Source organism: Dicentrarchus labrax, unplaced genomic scaffold (genome assembly GCF_905237075.1).
Source record: "Dicentrarchus labrax unplaced genomic scaffold, dlabrax2021, whole genome shotgun sequence".
In the NCBI taxonomy this organism is placed as follows: Eukaryota; Metazoa; Chordata; class Actinopteri; family Moronidae; genus Dicentrarchus; species Dicentrarchus labrax.
Genome location: NW_026136712.1, coordinates 2583575 through 2603997, shown reverse-complemented (window position 1 = coordinate 2603997; position 20423 = coordinate 2583575). Strand labels below are relative to the sequence as shown.

General features: G+C 39.4%; 1 protein-coding gene across 1 annotated transcript; it reads right to left on the bottom strand.

The window, feature by feature from the left end:
* Positions 1-1897: 1897 nt before the first annotated feature.
* On the bottom strand, positions 1898-20150 carry LOC127372865 (voltage-dependent T-type calcium channel subunit alpha-1H-like). The gene is made up of 31 exons (XM_051416748.1): positions 20062-20150; positions 19491-19615; positions 19211-19299; positions 18718-18877; positions 18156-18474; positions 17866-17958; positions 16784-16950; positions 15081-15129; positions 14861-14986; positions 14449-14597; positions 14105-14290; positions 13876-13993; positions 13613-13768; positions 13484-13531; positions 13248-13322; positions 12260-12345; positions 11281-11404; positions 11068-11136; positions 10775-10956; positions 10527-10653; positions 8448-8573; positions 7794-7883; positions 7145-7331; positions 6894-7039; positions 6633-6742; positions 6401-6534; positions 6010-6068; positions 5582-5660; positions 5135-5256; positions 2866-3024; positions 1898-2579 (listed from the first exon to the last, which is right to left on the bottom strand). The coding sequence occupies exons 1-31, from the start codon at positions 20098-20100 to the stop codon at positions 2478-2480; spliced, it is 3801 nt and encodes a 1266-aa protein (XP_051272708.1). The 5' UTR covers positions 20101-20150; the 3' UTR covers positions 1898-2477.
* Between the last annotated feature and the right edge of the window lie 273 nt (positions 20151-20423).

The following is a 20423-nucleotide window of genomic DNA, read 5'->3' as shown; positions in this document are numbered from 1 at the left end:
CAGATTTTAGTTAAAGAAGAGAGCCCAAGATATGTCTATATGCAGATGATGCCTAAACTCATGTCCCTTCTTGAACATTTTGGTTTTTAATTAGAATATAAATTAAATATACATAAAACCCAAACCCTCTGTTATAACTAGTCACCCCAAGAGACCATATGTATAAAGTACAACTTCAAATGGAAAACTTACATTATTAAATATTTTAATATACCAAAAAATCTGACCAACATTTATAGTATAGTAATTATAATCCAATCCAAAAAGATAAGGGAGGGATGTCTCTTCCATGCTTAGAAGATTACTACAAAGCAGCACAATTGGGATACTTAGGCTGCTGTTGCAACGATGATTATAATGCAAAATGGAAAGAGCTAGAATTAAGCCATTTGGATATTTCCCTGCAATCAATGTTGGTATACATTCAGATAATAATATAATGATAATAATAATTATATATATTAATCATAATAATAATATCTGGTTCAAAGAAGGTAAAAAATCTCAAACTGGAGAGGAATTCTAAGAATGGTGATTTTAAACCTGCACTACTGGATTTGAGGTTTAAACAATGGATTTGGAAAGGCATTACTTCATATTATTTAATGTCAACCAATACAGGCTTGAAAAGCTTTCAGTATCTTACTGACACTCACAATTTAGGCACCACTTTGATAGAAATATTAATATTAAAGAGGAAACCGGACTGAGTCTCATCAGTGTTTTTATTGATGCATAGGGGCAACAGCCACAAGAAATTAATTTAACACTCAGGATAAGTATCTTCTTAAAATACTACTCGTAGCTAGCAAAAAAGCAATGACGAAGAACTGCTTGGATAAGGACCCACCAACAAAAGGAGAGTGGATGGCAATAATAATAGAGATCTAGAGAAACTGACCTTTTCTCTAAGGTTTTGTATCAATACATTCCATAAGTATTGGTCCAAATGGTGTATACACATCAATATATGTTAAAGATATTGCAAAGAAAAAGGAAAGGGGAAATGTTTTACTTTGTATTTATTCTATTTACTTATTTTCTTTTCCTTTTTTAATTTGAAAAAAAAAAGTATTTAATTTATTCTCTCCTTCCTCCTGGTTGCAGTCTACTAATACAATCATATGCATAAACATTTCTCCTTCATAAACATTTTCAAACCGTGCAGGGTTACCACTTCATCTTTAATATCATCTATTATTAAAACATCTTTATTAATCATTCTAATAATCTGAGTTTGCACCAAAGGTCTCATACACATAAGAAATAATAAACATAAGAATAAGAATTGTTTGTCTGTCAGTCTCCGGTTCACTGCTTTTCCTTCCTTGAACTACTTTTGATAGGTACTGACCTCTGCAGACCGGGAACACCCCACAAGAGCTGCAGTTTTGGAGATGCTCTGACCCAGTTGTCTAGCCATCACAATGTGGCCCTTGTCAAAGTCTCTCAAATCCTCTCTAAGGACAAAATGTTCACTTGCTGCCTAATATATGCCACCCACTGACAGGAGCCGTGATAACCAGATAATCAGTGTTATTCACTTCACCTGTCAGTGCTCAGAGTGTTATGGCTCATCAGTGTATGTCATTCATTTGCTCATTTGAGTCCATTTTTACATTCTTTAAATGAAATTCTTGAAGAGGGTGGCATCTTGCCAGCTGGGGATGCTGGCTGCAGATGCTGAAATCAACCTTATTTAGCTGGCTTTACAGAAAGAGCAACCTTTGTATTTTAAATACAGTTAAATAAAACATTTCCAGCAGTAAAACAAAATGGTTTTATTCTTTTATCATCAATATTACAAATATTAAATATCTACAAATTACACTCTTTTTTTAAGAAATCTCTCATTACATTTTTTAACAGTATTTGACAATACACATTAAGAACAGCACATGTTAACTAATAATAACAATAATAGCAACAAAAGGAAAAAGGAAAAGATGTGATAATACGAGAGTTGAAGAAAAAATGTAAATTCCATAGTCCAAGCTGACTAAAGACGCAGATCTGGACCACCTATGGACTGTAGTTCATGCACAATGTACGAGGACTGCGTGGGCCTTCACTGGGCCAGACCAAGTTTGGAATGTGGGGAACTTAAATTTGTCAAGGGCAACCATAGGACACATTGACTTGGTCTGCAAATGAAATTGTCATTCAGACTAGAAAATGCATAGTGCAGTCAGTGTTATTAGAGGAGTTTCATTTGAACTAGGAAAATCTATCACAACAAAAGGAAATGGAGGAGACAGATAATGAAGTATAAAATGCACATATCAATATACAAACTGAGTTAAGAAAGGCTGAATATGGAAATATGTGAGCACTTTAGAATGCCCAGCGTTAAAATGATATATATATGTAAATAAAGGAATAAAAAGAAAAAAACATATATGCATGTTTACAATATCCAGTAGTTTTGTCCACCCAAAGTGGAAAGTTTTTACACCTGACCACGTCTGTGCGTGGCTCTACTCTGAGGGCCCGGCTGTGCGGATGCGGCTAGTGCTACTGGAGGTCCCGCTCTCCCCTGGAGACGGCTGAGCTGGCTCGGTGTGCACCGCTTCCTCCTCCTCCAGGGGGAGACAGAAGTTAGTAGGTTTGTTCTGAAATATTAAAATATTCTTCTGTCACATTGGTATTTCAATCTCAAAGTTAAAAATCTAAGTTTTTTTTTTCCTGCCCAATGTTTCTATTTCCAATATAATTGGTACCAAAGGCAATGACATCCAGGAAACTTTTACAGAAAATGATCAATAAAATATGAGGATATTACAGATGGTAAAATAAAGCTTTACAGCTGTCCTTATCAAAATGCCTCCATGTTTGTGTGCTGCTCTGCATTTGTAGTAACCGTACCACGCTGGAGTCCTCCAGTGCTTGCATTATTGCTGCCACCACCAGGTTCACCAACACAAACTGGGCCGTAACAGCAAAGGTGCTGTAGTAGATTGGAGAGGCCCACGACAGGTAACTGGAACAGCTGTTATCCCCAGGATGGCACTCCCTCAGCGTGTCCTTGAGGGACACAGAGCAAGATTCAGAAAGGAAGAGGGACCGGCACACAGACTGGAGGCTACATCACACAACCTTTCTTACATTGAAATCTATCTATTGAAAAATATACAAATAAATAAAATATACACTGCTTTGACTGAGATGCAACTTGCTACCTTTCTGTTTGAATCTGTATTGTTTTCAGCCTTCTTGCTGAAACATCACTGAAAGATGTCTGATTGGGTCTGACTTTAAGGGGCTGAGAACTGTTCAAACTGACTGGATTCAGGAGATTTTGACTATGGCAACAGCTGCACGTTCAGATGCTGCGACCGGAAGGCTAGCTCCTGAAATCAGAGACTGTCGTGCCCTCACCTTTACAGAGACCTGCTCCATCGACATCCAGGATCAACACTCCACTGGTGGACCGTGTTTACCATATTAAAATCACTATCTTGTTGCTTCTGTTTACATTCCCACAGATGCAAATGATGACCTGCAGAATTATTTACTGGGTCGTTTACGTGTATATACGTATCTATATAAATAACTGTATAGATTGATTTATTATATTTTATTTTATATTAGATTTTCTTTGTCTGTGTGTAGCATGAAGGAACTACAAACCTTCATTTCATTATACAATCTTGTGTTGAATAATGAATAGATTTCTTTGATTCCTTCAAAATTCCTCTCTTTAGCCTAAAAGATCTGATGTTACAAGTTGGGATGCAACATTATTCTAACACTTCATGGATCTGCGATTTAGAATTTCCTGAGAAGTTTTGGGCGAAGAACAACAGGACAAGAACTACTTGGTGCTAATTACAGGGAAAATAAGGCTTTCATTGTAAACTCTGTTTAAACTCAATTAAGTTAATTAATGCATTTTTCATTCATTATAGCAAACACTATTCTTCCTACTGTTGAATCACATGCTGCCTGTTTTCCACTAATACATTCCCTATGTTACACTAGCAACTCACTGAAATTAATTATTTGGATTCAGGTCCAGCAGATTCTTGCAGATAGCATCAGGAGCACTAGGAGGAGCCAGAGGAACCTGATTGTTTCACAGATTATCTGTCTCAGGATATAGTGAAAGTTTCAACAAATATGATGAAAGGTTATTTTTAGAAAAGTTACCTACTGCAGCTTTAATTGACAAACCGTTGCAGCTTTCAGGGCAGTGTAAATGGACAACTATGATGAAGTTTGTTTACAGCTCTAAATAAATGCATCAGTATTTATAACATAACTAATTCTATTTTTTTATTTGATAATATTTGGCAATTTGTTGGTAAACTGTCAGGTATAATATCCCATACATAATTGGTTTAGGGCAGTGTTTCTCAAATGCGGGTACGTGAACCTCGAGGGGTACTTTGGAGTACTGCAGGGGGTACTTGAGATAGTTTTAATGTTAATTTCAAAAATATCAGTGCAAAATATATAATTCCTAAAATAATTACAATATAATAAGTTTGATAAACCAAATTTTATGTTATATTTTTCCATGCAATTGTTAACTAACTTATTATTAACTGTTATAAACTGTCACCTGCTGTCAAACCTCTGGAAAAGAATTGTCTACCACCAAGAATGACAAAGTGAAGTACAAGCTCAGTTTCTCACTAATAAACAAAAAAATTCACCATGAATGTAGTGATGGATTTTAATGTAAGATATAAGGTTTTTGTTCAATAAAAGTCTTGGAGTGACTGACACACCTCATAATCCATTTTCAATGGAGAGGCAAGCAGGCAGGTTGGGAGACGCTGACAATCTAACAGGGTGGAGCAACACGTGGGTGCGAGGTGGAGTTGAATTTGCATGAACCTTTTCCTACGCGCAGTAACAGCTATGAAGGAGACTGATCCTCGCTGTTTGTGAGTTTCCTGAACTATAGAACTGTTTTTAAACTGCTATCAGGGCATTAAAAGGAGGGTATCAGGTAACTTCAGTTTTAAATTAAGCTTGGCTAAAAGTTATGACTATGCTAATTTGGCTAGCTATCAATAATAAAAGTCTCTGGTTGGCCTCAAGACCACCGATTGCCATTAATGAAGAAAGTTTGAGAAGCACTGGTTTAATGTACATACAGAGCGTGTGTGTGTGAGTGTGTGCATACTTTCATAATGTTGCTCCAGTTGTCTCCGGTGCATACTTGGTAGAGTGTGAGCAGGGCCTTCCCAAAATGCTTGAAGTTGGCGTGCCGATTGAGAGCCAGGCACGGGTTATCCTCAGTACATTCTGAGGAACAAAGACACGCATTTATTGATCTGGACATGTTGGTTTCAACCAATAGCTGCTCCATACTGACAAATAATTTCTTTGGAGTGAGAAAATGTGTTTTTGAACTGATGTGGCCTTTAGTATTCATCCATATAGTTTACTGGAACTGTTTTATTAAAGGAATACTGGAGAAATTACGCTCTGGGTTGGCTATGTTGCTAGAGTTCCTTGCTCTCCTTGGTATCAGTGTGGATACTGGGCAAATATGGGATCAGCTCTGGGACCATGATCCTTTGCAATAAGCCCATGTGGATGCGTGTGTTCTGCTAGTAGTGTGGCTGACCTAGCTTGCCAAACAGCTCCACTCCCAGCGCATCATAGATAAAAAAGAAGAACATGAAGAGGAGGCAAATGTTTCCAACCTGGAATCAAAATGCATGTTAGATCCTCCTGCGCAAGCAACACTACAACGTAGATTCTGCTGACTGTATCTGCATACGTAACACACACTGAGCAGCCAATAGTGCTCAGTGTGTGTTACACTCCCTAGCTGGCGGTTTTTACAGGAAATATGTAAACATGCAGGAGCGAATAGCTCACCAACAAGACACAGATACTTCAGAATCTGCATACAAACATTCAAATATCCCTCAACTCAAGCATAAATGCAGCTGCAATGTGCTTATGCCAAAGCAAATGATTCGTACTCACTTTACATTTAAAATGAATCAGACAAAAGAACAGAGTAAAGGCCACAGTGTGTGTGTTTACCTGCGACAGGGTCTTGATAATGGTCTTCAGCAGAACTCTGATCTTTTTAGCCTTCAGCACTGAAGAGACACACAAGGAAGTTGTCATAAATAACACACTTAAAGCTGCAGTAGGTAACTTTTATGAAAATAACTAATATTGAAGCATTCAATATTGAATACTATATCCTGACAGTAGAACATGAGACAGATAATCTGTGAAACAATCAGGTTCCTTTGGCTCCTCCTAGTGCTCCTAATGGTGTTTGCAAGAATCCACCAGGAATAAGACTCAACAATCTACTACTGCAGCTTTAATTTTACCAGCTTTCTTACACAGATACTCCTTCAATAGCACTTTGTGTGTGTGTGTGTGTGTGTGTGTGTGTGTGTGTGTGTGTGTGTGTGTGTACCTTGTGCTAGTCTGAGTATTCTGAAGACCCTCAGGATGCTGGGGTTAATGAGAATAGCATCCGCCACATTCATCTCGTTGAAAATAATGCTGATGATGGACACTATGACGATAGCAACGTCCAGCAGATTCCAGCTAAATGCACACACACGCAAAAGTCATGTGACATTCAGGCACTTACAATATCAGACATGCAAACACTAACCATGAAACAGACGTCTCGCTCACTCTACCTGACATTTAAGAATCTTAGCACACCAAATGCCAAGAGCTTCAGCAGGACTTCAATGATGAGGATAGCTGTAGCCACATGGTAGGAATACTCCACAAGCTTCTCTACCCACTGAACACACACACACACACACACACACACACACACACACACACACAGGTTAAATAAAGACTTGATGCAAATGTTTTTTGTGGAAGTTCTACGCTTGCAACTCCTGTAGGCAGTGATTTAATGTGTGTGTGTGGATGCGTGTGTGTGTTACCTGAGGTTGATTATAATGTTCGAAAGCCATCACCAAGACGCTGAGGACAATTATGAAAGTCATGAAGAGGTCCAAGAAGTTGCTGGTACACAGTGTGTGGATAGACTGACGGATGGGGGAGTAGTGTGCGTAATATGGGGTTTCCACTGAAACACACACACACACACACACACAAAGATGCGGATATTCAGATGTACACAGACAGCCTTTCTCTCTTTTTTTACACTCTCACAAATAGACGTTCTCCTTACCCTTGCTCAGGTCTTCCCCTGCTTCTCCAGCCTCTTTTTGTGAGTGTTCGTCTCCTTTTTTTTGCTCCTGCTGACAGTGATGGAAAGTCTCCACCATGACGCCGACAAACATGTCGAGGAGAACGAAGCTCAGGACCATGAATGGAATGAAAAACAGAAGCATCCATTCATTGTGGTTCATCACAGGCTGACGAGAGAAGAGACATCAGATATTATTTTTCTCTTGTGCGTACAAATTCAATTCAATTCAATTCAATTTTATTTGTATAGCGCCAATTCATAACAGAAGTTATCTCAGGACACTTTTCAAATAGAGCAGGTCTAGACCGAACTCTTTAAAACATTATTTACAGAGACCCAACAGTACCACCATGAGCAAGACCTTGGCGACAGGGACAAGGAAAATCTGCCTGTTAAAAGGCAGAAACCTAGGACAGATCCTTCGGGTCTAGGTGGGTGGTCGTCTGTCTCGACCAGTACACAAAGACATTTATTACACTGCTGTCTTGTGAAGCATTTCTCTCTGCATACTGACATGTGCTTGCTGCTCCCTTTAATGTATCTGCATTTACTTCAGATTTGATGAAAATTCAGACTTGTGTAAAAACATAAAAACATCAGTGTAAAAAACAATATTAAGCATAAATACCTGTTTGTCTACTTCCGAAGCATCCAGTCCATCATACATGACGTTCATCCAGCCGTCCTTAGAGTACATTACAAACAAGGCCATCAGAGCCTGAATGGAGAATGGAAATATCTTGTTGTAAACACACAGAGATTTTCCAGAGGGCTCTTTCACAAAACCTACATAATGGATTAAGCCAGGATTTTCCAGTTATCCAGGACACACTACAAGACTTTCAAAGTTGTCAGATCTCTGTACTGTTCATGCAACACCACTATCTGTCTCATTAACAGGGGGTCACACACAGGCCTTTCACAAGGAGTCTGACTGGTCTCCACACTACGTTTCATCAGGAGTCATTAAGAACACCATTTATAACAAGCACATCATGTTTAATTAGTAAAGTAGTTTAAGGACAGGCACAAAGGGCAACCCTTTACAGCACACTGCCATGAGTAAAATAAGTTAAAGTGCATTATGTGTTGACAGTCTTCTATCAATTTGGCATCAATATAATACACAAAGATAAACTGCATTCTCTACAAACTTTACATTTTGTCGCTTTAGTGCGTTCAGCGTCTGTTGCAGCTGCCCTCTCTCAGTGGGTAAAAAGTATGGGAATGAGAGGCACACCATTTTTCAAGCTCTAAGATTTCTCCTTTTTTCTGTCCATACCTGAGGCAGACTGTCAAAGTTGTACGTCTTCCGTTTCCAGAGATAGTTGGCCGTCAGACAGTCAGACTTGCTGTTGATGTGTCGTATGTCCTCACCCACGCAGTGGTAGAACTTCCCCTTGAACAGCTACAGTTTTTGTGTGAGACAAAGACAGAGAGTTACACTGTGCTGACACCTTCTCAACCACAGATACAGAAACGAAGATACAGCGTTCTTTGCTGTGCGTCTGTGTGGTCACCTTATTGTGGAGGTCTGTATTAACAATACAGAGAGATTCAGACTTTTTGTCTGTAACTTGCTTTAAGGTCCAATGTGTAACATTTAGGAGGATCTATAGTCATAAATGGAATATAGTATTCAGATGTATGTTTTTATTAATGTATAATCACCTGAAAATAGGAATCATTGTTTTTTTCTTACCTTAGAATGAGCCGTTTTAATCTACAGACGCTGTGGGTCGCCATGTTGAACCAGCATGCTTCTACAGTAGCCCAGAATGAACAAACCAAACACGTTTTTCGCAACCACTATAGTTTCTCCTACACTCTTGGAACAGGAGGGGGAAGCGATGGCGATCTACAACTTCACCACTAGATGCCACTAAATCCTACACAGTTGACCTTTATTTCCAAACCGATTTTCATTAAATTTATGACCAGTGTTGGGCAAGTTACTTTTAAAAAGTAATTAGTTACAGTAACTAGTTACTTCTTCCAAAAAGTAGCTAAATTAGTTACTCATTTACAAATTAACAAAGTAACTAGTTACTTTAGAAAGTAACTATTGCGTTACTTTCAAGTAAATCTTTAAATGCTCAAATGTGACCCCACCTCCACCCCTCTTTAACGGAACTTAAAATACATGTGCATGTTCAATTATTTATGATAAATCTGAATATTATAATGAGATGGACACTTAAGACAATACATTATTAACAGAAACAATGTACACAAATCTAAACTATTTTAATGTTGCTGTGGGACAAAGTGAGACTAGCCTCCAATCAAATGCCATGTATGTAGATATTATGTTTATATAGTGGATCCATACAAATAACACAATAGATGTTTTGGAACTTTTGATATTTATTGGCCCTCAACAGGCCACAACTGGGCAAAATTAAATGATGCTTGTTAAGCACTATACCAAAAATAAATAACAAACATATACACTCTTTGTAGTGCAAATAAAAAAAAACTTCAGACAATTGGTAGATATACTGTACTTCAAGTATTTTCTTCCTTGAAAAAGTAGAACAGTGTAACAATATGAGGTGCTTTCAATCTAACTGAAAAGTACAATGTATAGTAAAACTAAGGAATCCAAATATAAACAGGTAATACATAAGAAATAAAAAATATATCTCCTTAAAAATAAATCTCTTTCTCTGGCCATTGACAATCTCACTTCAAGAGGCTGCAGCCAGCCAACAAATAAATCTAAATTAAATGATGCTCTTTAAGCAATGTACCAAAAATGTATTCAAACAATGTAATAAGATGCAACACAACTCGCCATACCTGTCTCTCGTTGACTGTCTCTCTTGTGTTGTTGTGTGTGTGTCTCTACCTCTGATTGGCTTACCATGAAATTTTACTCAACCTCAGCCAATCGTCAGCATTTATGTGCTTGTCTCGTGCACTGCCCACTAACCAAGGAAGAACAGTAAAAAAAAGTCTTTGCCTCTCGGCTCAGTTGGTCTGATAAAAAAACAGCTTCAATTATAGTAACGCGCCGCATTTTTTGGCAGTAACGGTAACGGCATTATTAAGATGGAAAGAGTAATCAATTACATTACTCATTACTGAAAAAAGTAACGCTGTTAGTAGCGCCGTTATTTATAACGCCGTTATTCCCATCACTGGTTATGACTAACCAAATTTCATGAAAATCGGTTCAGAATGAATACAGTTGGTGTTGCAGTGAAATAGATCTTGACCTCCTCAATATGGCATACAGCAGCGGCCAATGATCTGCGTTTGTATATCTATGATCTCAACTGCATCAAAGCTAGTCGGCCATTACTTTGTTAATGGGAAGAATAAAAGCTGTGTGTGTGTGTGTGTGTGTGTGTGTTACCTGCACCCCAAGGATGCCAAAGAAGAAGAAGAAGGCACAGCAAATGAGAACAATGTTCCCGATAGGTTTAACCGAGGCAATCAAAGCCTCCACAGCCAGCTTCAGTTTCGGGGCTCGCTTGATCACTCTGGAACACACAAACATAAACAAACAGACGTTTGTTAAAAGCAGCACGTGTACCCACAGACAAAAAACTGACATGAAGCAAGGTAGAATGCTTACACACACTAACAGAGAAAAAGAAGTACCTCAGGGGGCGAAGTGTGCGGAGCAGGCGTAAGACTTTAAGAATTCCCAGCCTGTTGTTGCCTGTGCTCGCCAGAGACACGAAGATGTCGACAAAAGACAGAAACACTAGCAAACCATCCACCATGTTCCAGGAAGACTGGCAGTAGTTCTCCTTCCCAAACAGCAGACCAAGAGCTAGGACCTGGTGTCAAAGCAACAATACAAGCTTCAAGAAAATGATTGATCCATATTTCAGTTAAAAATAATGTCATTTCACAATAGACAAGCCTCTACACTTAAAACTGCTGTTTACCTTGAAAATCATCTCCACCAGGAAGACAGCAGAGAATACGTAGTTGGATATATCCAGGATCCATCGCTCCTACAGGCCAGAGTGAGGGTGGTTTTTAACCTCTGTGTGTTTAGTACTGTCAATCTCATATCGTTTGTTTCATGAAGTACATGACATCCAGCTGTGTGTGTGTGTCTGTCTGTGCTTGCATGTGTCTGTCTTCATGTGTCTCACCATGCTCTGAGGGTCAATCTCAGGCCTCTCCATAGCAATGGTGACACAGCTCAGGAGGATGAAGAACAGAATCACGTGGTCGAACGCGGTGTGAGAGATCAAACGTTGCAAACAGACACGGAACCTAAACCGAAACACACGGACGCACACACACACACACACACACACACACACTTCAATTAAAATATCAGCAGTCAGTTAAACATGAGAAGAAAACTTTAAAAAATGATGACATGAAAAATAATCCTGTGTCCCTGTATTCATTGTTCAGTTATCTCTTGGAATATGACAAATGTGTCAAAGAGACGTTTTTGTTATAACGTGTTTGTTATAACTCATACACAAAACTCCCCATGCACTACTAACAACAGGTTGCTGGCTGGTTGCAGGACCATGCTCGTGACTGAGTCAGCCAGGCGTATGGGCGGGACTTAGATACTGTGGCACCAACCCCAATCACTACTGCGCAGACTCTGACTCTGAGTCATAAAGGGAGTGGCCATATCCAGGATATTTTGGTGTTATTTTTGTATAATGGAGACATCCTTCTTTTATATGTCAGTGGGTTCACCACATAGAATGCAATTTAATACCTGTTTCACAATCACACTGGCCAAAGTATGAATGCATGATGGAAAAGCAGATGATATAGCCTGCAATTGTTATATCAGCACTATATAACAATAATTCTTTATGATACAAGTTAATAAATGAATGCAACCTGGACCTGGAAAACAGATTATATTATTATACAAGTTTTTGCTAAAATTGACCCTTGCACATTATGAGCTAGCAGTAGTAAATCACAGAAACAGCACTGTTGCTGCATATGGCAGGCAAGTGTGTGTTTAGATCTCAGTTGGCATTACATTTGTTTAAAGTCTTATTTATCATTCATCATAAATCTATCACTACCATTACTACTTTTTCTGTGTTCTTTCTATGTTCTTACTAACAACTTATTGTGTGTGAGACTCACCTGTTCTGAGGAGAAAACACATAGAAAGACCATTCTTCATGGTCTTTGCACCAGGCGAGCACTCTCTGGATCAAACTCAAAGATCTCTGCAGGGGTGAATAGTTACACATCAGTCACCTCTCTTTATCGAAAGCATGAGCAAAACACTTGAAAGAAAGAACAACCGGCAATACTGAGGAGGAGTGGTAGCCCAGCAAAATGTTGCTAAGAATAGAGACAAAGAGAGATAATTAACTTCCCTCTTATAGGCCTTTTCCACCAACAGGGAACCGGCTCCGTTCCAGCAGCTAGTTACGGAGCATTTTGACCAAAAATAATAATAATAATCAGTTTGGAAGCTGAAAATATTTTTATATTTTATATTTGTTTTCTTGGGAACCGTGTCATATTCTACAGGGCGTTATGCATGGTACAGCGCCCTCTGTTAATGATATGAAAGATATACTTTATTGATCGCCTAGAGACAAATAGAAAAAAAAAGAAAAAAAGAGTGAAAAAGAACAATTTCCCCAATTGTTCTTTTTCACTCTTTTTTTCATATACACGCACACACAGGCTGAAATACACACTTCACACACTTGTGGACATGCAAAGGGGAGAGAGATGGTGGAGTGATGGGGCTGCACGTTACCAGTGCCTCATGAGCAGGTTTTGGGGTTAGGTTGCTCAAGGGCACCTCAGCAGTGCACAGGAGAAGAAACTGGCACCTCTCCAGCTACCAGTACACACTCCATATTTTGTGGTCTGTGGGACTCTAACCGGGGACCCTCTGGTTCTCAAGCCAAGCCCCTACACACTGAGCTACTGCTGCCCCGTGCATGCTAAAATAACATTAAAATTACATTGCATCCCATTACAATGAATCCACTCAAAACTTGTGGAAACGTGGGCTGGTTCACTGGATAGCACCAACGTTATGAGAATCTTGAACAAAGCTCTTTCAAGAACCAGAGCTAATTTGGTGGAAAAGTGGCCTTGGTGAACTTACATAGTCATCACTGGTGTCTGTGGGTGCAGTTTTGTCCTCTGGGGCTGAGCAGTCTTGGGTGAGTACTGAGGAACTCTGGAACAACATGAAAAAGAGTTGAGTAAAGGTGTGTGTATTTGAGCAAACACCTTGGTTCTCCACACTGCAACTGCTATGTCAACAAGGGAGAAGTGAAGTCGATTGCCATTACCCTCTCTTTGGATTCTGAAACACAATTTGAAATCTTAAGAGCTTACATTTGTCTCGTCATCTGTTACTGAAGAGATGGATTCTTCATTGGTAGACTGCAACAACAGGAAATAGAGTTCAGCATTGGTGTGTACATCTAGCTAACATCTAGCTTTTGAAGAAAATTAAGTCCTCACCCTATCCTGGAAGCTCTGAACAACAATGCCTACAAGTATGTTGAGGAGAACATGTCTTCCAATCACATTGAGTGCCACAAAGTAGAGAGCGGCCCACGGTGAGGTAGCAGCCATGGCGTTGCTTTGCACGAGATTCCAGTCCTCCAGAGTCAAAATCTGTATTGACAGATTAAATAGAAGAAAGTCACACACACACAGATTGGGGCACAAACTGCATGATAATGGAAAACAATGATGACGACAAAAAACTCTCAAAAACCAACCTGGAAAACAGTCACCATGGACCAGAGTAGGTTGTCAAAGTTTTTCCGGTCTGTGATGATGTCTCCATTTGGTGCCTCGTAACTAAATTTGTCGCCGAACAGCTGCATGCCCAATACACTGCGAAGGATCAAGACAATATAGTCATTCATGTACAGTATGCATCTCGTAGGTGATAATCATTATAGAATAGCATTTGGTAGGAGGAAGGATTTGCGTTTGTGTACATGCCTAAAAATCAACATGAAAAAGACCAGCAGCCCACAGAGCACGGCTGCCTTTTGCAGGGTAATCTTCAGCACAAGCAGCTGTTGCTTCAGGTAGGGAAGGAAGTGAACCAGCCTCACAAACCGCAGCAGACGAAACGCACGCATGACCGACATCTTGCCATCAGCTTTAGCAATTAGCTCCCACAAACTGAAAAAACAGTTATTGAAGTCAGTGTCATCCACCTCCAACATGACAGAAACTATGCATTTTGCTTGATTCCTAAAATCAAATGTCAATAATGACACATATTACAGGACAAAGCCATAAGAGGAGGTCAAAAATTAGACTGTGTGGGATCATGTTACCTGATCATCACAATGGCAAAGTCAAAGATGTTGTTTGGGTCGCAAAAGTATCTCCACGAGAGAGCCATCAGCTTTAAGATCATCTCCACAACAAACACAAAGGTGAAGATGTTGTTGCAGATCTTTAACATGCTCGTCAACTCCTTCGGCTGTAGGAAGACAAAATGGAAATAAATAAAGCAAAAGATGAAGAGAGGACAGAGAGGAGGAGGAATATAGATGAAGAGATGGAGAGATGATGGGGAAGATCAAGCAATCAATACAAAATAATCGAAACAAGAAATGTTATCAAACTGCTGTCTTTATAACAGTTAGCCAGAGCCATTTTCCATCATTTACCTTACACACATGAAATATATGGGAGCCTGGAGAGGCCAAACAGTAAGCAGAGTGAAACACTTTTCCTCCTCACCTGCTTGTGGTGCTCTATGGCCATGGTGAGAACACTGAGGAACACAACAAACATGATAACTCTGTCGAAGAGTTTGCTTCTGACCATCCTCTTCAGTTTTCTCTGGAATGGGATCCAGGCCTGAATCTGCAAGACAGGGGAGTCGGTAAAGTGACTCCTCGTCAGTGATGCGACAATACTGCTCGTTGTGCTTCTGCAGAAAGCTATTTAATTGTCTCACCAGTGAGGAATCCTTCCTGCTGCCATCAGGGTGCACCCTGTTATGACGACTATTGGTAAAATGACAAGACACAATTAGCAGTGAACAGCTGAAAATACCAGGGAGGTGTTCATTTAAGATAAAATCAAGACATAATGATTTGTTCTGATAGAGTGTGTTTTTTTTGTTTGCATTTGAATGCATCTCTTCCCACTCTTTTTGAGAAATCATTTTCCAGGACATTTCCAGGCGTTTTTCTTGACAATACAGGACAGCACTTGCTCACCAACGACCATATCATTTACCGGCAGGCCTAGAATTGACACACTGAACTCAAGTTTGAATTGTCACTCTGTGCAGCTGATCCTGCCAACCGACGAGTTTCAAACAAAATATGCGCTACAAAAAAGTTTACGTAGGCGATCTGACTGAAAATACTATTACACTTTTCGAGGACAGCTTAGATTTTTTCCAGTATATAAGGTCATTGTAATACATTTCCAGGTCTCTACATTTTCCAGGTTTTTCAGGATGTGTAAGAACCCTGCTCTTAGGAATTGGCTCTCAACATTTTTGGGGTCCCATTCTTTAAATAAAGGTGGGGTATGGGATTCACATAAAATCAATCGGTGCCTGATTTTGGTACCTGGGATATAAATAAATAATTACGATACACGATATTATCAAGATAATTATAAAAATATACTTCATACTTTAAGAATGGCACTAAAAAATACTGGAATCCCTTTACGTTACATTTTGTTAAGAAACACATATTTAATGCATCACAGATACACCGCATCTCCCTGTTCTGTATTTTGGAATCTATACTATTTCCACACATCCAGTTAATTTTTTTTGTGGAGGATACAACGGGCCAGTTGAGCCTTCAGCCAGGGTGACAGGCTTAGTATTTTGGAATGAGTGGAAAGACGCAGGCTCCTCCTTGTCCCCCTTGTTCAAAATAAATCAGGAAATCAATATAAGACTGTATGCTGGAGACAGCTTTTTCAAGTCAACCCATGTGAGGAAATTCACCATTATGACAATAATGTAAATTCACATTTATTTATGTTTTTTACCTGAGGGTACTTGTTTTTCTACAGTACCAAAGGTACTGAGAGGCAATTGTCCCAGACCTCAAGGCACAGCATATACGCCCACACTTATTCTAGTGGGCTGTTAAATGCCACATGAAGATAAACATGTCAAAGATGGTGAAGTGCAGCTGCAAAAATAAACATTCATTCCGGTAACTCAAGTTGGCCAAGGCTACACTGAAGCAACAAACTAACAAACTAGCCTACTTTGTTTATATGTATATATATATATATATATATATAAACACAAAGTAGGCTATATCTTTGTATCACCTGTATTATTAAGGAAAATATAGGAGTATTGGATCAGGTATTGGTATCAGCAGATTTTATATGGGGATCGGGAGCAAAAGAACTTTTGTTTGGGTTGGATTAGAATCGTATTACTTATAATGACTACCCCACTACTAACTAATGCGAGCTCCATGCCCAGAAGATAACGATTTAATAATACCAAAATGCTCCAGACACAGACACAGGAAGACTAACAAGTAGAGGCACATCCAAGATTAATTTAAACTTGAACTATCATACACATAATTATACCCATCACTGCAAACTACAAATTTAACCACAAACACAACAAAGTGCAGCTTTAAGAACCATACATATTCAGAACCTAACCTGTAGTATCTGCTGTAGAGCTCTTCCACCCAGCAGCTTAACTTGTGAAAGATATGTGCGATAGAACCAGCACCAACACCTTGATCTCCAGTAGTGGTCTTCATGTTCTCTGAGAACTGGGTGGCGATGACAACTGCACACACGTTCATCATGATGAAGGAGCCCATCTGGTTTGAGAAGCAAACGGGGGCTACTTAGATCAAGGGTTTTAAAACGCTGCTTCAGAGAAGAAGAAGATGGATCGTTTGATATCCCATAGCTCTGACCTAACCAAATAAATCACAGTTCTGACTCTTCAAATGTTCACTGATTTTTTCTAAAAAAAAATTAAAACATACTTTGGCTTTCTTAGACCACAAAGCTTTGCGTAAGAATTCTTAATCAATTGTTGTTATTAAACTCAACTTTTTATCATATTTGCTGAAACTTTCACTACTGTGAAAAAATCAGGTTCCTCTGGCACCTACTAGTGCTCCAGTGGCATTTGCAAACATCCACCGGGCCTGAGTGAAAAGACCCAATCAGAGCCAAGAAAGACAGATTGTTTAGTCTCATTTCCAGGTTGGCAAAACCAACACTTTGGATCCTGGGAATGAGACTCCACCATCTTAAATCCTCCAACTCAAAGCATCTCTGATTGGTTGTTTTCGTTCAGGTCAGGATATACTGCTATACTGCAGCTTTAATTATCAGGATAATACATAATAATATCAATTTCCCATACGTTTCTAAATCAGAGCATGTAAAACAATTGTTGTTGTGTAAACATGTAAGTACATGGCAGAATATTAAATAATGATGTATTTAGCTTCTGGTCTAGCTCCCATCTGGTGTTAAGCATGGCATAAAACACAAATCTACAGCTAACAGATGTTTTCTTTTAAGAGTCCGGTTATTTAAAAAAAACTATAGCAAGCCAGGCTTACAGTGAAAGTACTGGGCCTGACATTATGTAAACTAGATTTTACTGCTGTTGTTGTTCTCAGTGAAGTTATTTAACCAGCTTCACAAACCATTAGGTCAACCGCAGCTAAATTTGACCAGTATGGAGGAACACCAGAAAGACAAAGAAGACCACTTACAATGGTGACCAGGATGAAGAACACAAAACTCCAGAAGGAATGAGCATCCATGACGAAAAACATGATCTCGGCCCATCCTTCTAGTGTGATAACCTGAGAGCAGAGAGAGACCAAGTCATGAAAACAAAATGTTACTAAGTGGAAACATTTCAACAACATTTAATTAAGCTTTTGGTGAAACGGTTGAAAACAAAATACAAAAGGATCTGTTAAAGATTGGGTCTGATGGGTTCTCCAGCCAGAGGAGAGTTAGATTCAACTATACTTGATAGACAGATAGTCCTTCCTACCTGGAATATTGTTGACCAGGCGTAGCCGATGTTGTCGAAGCTCACAGCTCCCATGTGAGGGTTGAGGTCCCCGGCACGACAGATGTTGTAGTACATGTTCCAGTTAACACAGGAGGTGTCAGCGCTGTCCCCAGCAACCGCAGGGACTAACTCAGGAACATGGTGGGGAGCGGGCGACGAACAGATTTCACCATCCTCCATGTAAGGTGGCACATCACTGCAGCGTAGCATTCCATTCTTGTTGTCAGGTGAGCAGATAAACGGTACCTTTTCTCCAAACGCGGACATATAGTATGGAGACAAGGACATATTGTACATTCTGGAGAGAAAAACAATGATGACAGCTATTACACACTAGTACTGATGTACTATAGAAATCATTACATAGCTTTTAGATTTCAGATCAGAGGGGGTTTTATGCTGTGTGTGAGAAGAGGGTTTACATTCAGCGGTTCGTATTTGTGACACATGGAGTCAGACACTGAGTCAAACGGGTCAGTTGCAACTTCGAACTCGTAAAGAAATGCCAACACTGGAAGAACAGAACAAACAGTTTCCTTACGCAGGAATGTCCTCTCCCAGGAAGCAGCGATTAAGCAGCTGCCCCGCCCACAGCTGGACCCCCACAACAGCAAAGATGTGGACGATGAAGATATAGAGGACAAGGACATTGGCAAGCATGGGCGCGGTGTCCAAGAGTACTTTCACCATGGCTCGCATGCCTAAACAGATGAACACAAAAAGTCAGAAATAATTTTGACTAATTCTTAGTACATACGTGCTTAAAGATAAAAATTATATATATGGTTCTATTGATCTTGTAAGCCTCCTCCTTGTAGCCAGCATAAGTATAACAGCCATATAATATAAATAATATTTATTCAGAAGTTACAGAAATTCCCCCTCAGCCACTGTACTGATCATCAGGGCTCTGGATAAGGAATCTGAGGACCACTGAGGAGTGCTAAGTAGTTAGCATGGGGCCAAATCAGTGATGGACAACTTTGGGGACCACATTCTCATTATGTCCAGCAAATGTTCAAATGTCAACTTACTTGGTTCTCTGCCCATCAGTCTCACTGGGCCCAGTGCTTTGGAGATTTCCCAGGGGATGCCGAAGGAAGCCAGGACATAATCCAGCAGTCTGAAGGGAAAGTAACACACAGAAACAGGGAGAGGAGTTTTATTTCTTTACAAAAGTTAAAACATACGCACATTCTCATACTGAATATTACATTCTGCAAGACGTTTTTCTAAGGTGACTGCTTTTGTCTATCGGCAAGAGAAACTAGAGTGATTTATAGGTGTCAGTGCAAGGAATTGTAGGATACTAACTTTCCGGAATTGATAAAGACATCGAACTTGTTCCAGTGGTTGCTAAGGTAGCCAAAGACACCCAGGGCCACCATTTTTATGAGCATTTCCACTATGAAGAATGCAAAGACAACGCCCTGCAATACCTGGACATAGATGATAAAAAAAGTGGAAACACTAATGCTAACATAAATAACCAAAGGACAGGTGTCTAGACAAACAGTAACAGAAACTGAGGTAAACAGAGTTAAAGCTGCAGTATATAACTTCTCTAAAAATAACTTTTTGTCATATTCACTGAAACTTTCTCTATATCCTGACAGTAGTACATGAGACAGATAATCTGTGAATTTCCCCTTGATGAATAAAGTATCTATCTATCTATCTATCTATCTATCTATCTATCTATCTATCTATCTATCTATCTATCTATCTATCTATCTATCTATCTATCCATCTATCAGGTTCCTCTGGCTCCTCCTAGTGCTCCTAATGGTATTTGCATGAAAGTCAACCAAACCTAAACGAAGACACAGTAGATGTTCATCCCACTGCCAGTGCTGGCATACAGGAATGCAGGGCTCACACTAACCTCTTCAGTGGCGCTCTTTTGTTCATAGGGCTTGTACATGGCCAGAGCCACACAGTCGAGCAGGATCACAAATTTGGATACAAAATCCAACCACGTGGAGGAAGAGGTTAAGGTCAAAGCATCATATTCATTTATTCATATCATCAACAACAGAGGAAAGAGAATTATATACTGGAAGCACCTACAGTAATTGGACTAATATTGGTTGAATTTATACACAAGCTTTAAAGCTTCTTATTATTACACATATTTGGTCTCACCAGGTACCAGACAAGGTTACACTTGCAGTAAGAAAGGATATGGACTACAGGTAATTTTCAGACACCAGTTACGGTGTCTTGAGGTTTGTTTCATATAGACAT

Coding starts and splice junctions, on each gene's coding strand:
- LOC127372865 (XM_051416748.1), bottom strand. CDS start 20,100: ATGTACAAGCCCTATGAACAAAAGAGCGCCACTGAAGAG. Junction 16,951..17,865: donor TCTTCATCCTGGTCACCATT/GTAAGTGGTCTT, acceptor TTCTCAAACCAG/ATGGGCTCCTTCATCATGAT. Junction 10,957..11,067: donor TGGTGGAGATGATTTTCAAG/GTAAACAGCAGT, acceptor CTTTGACACCAG/GTCCTAGCTCTTGGTCTGCT.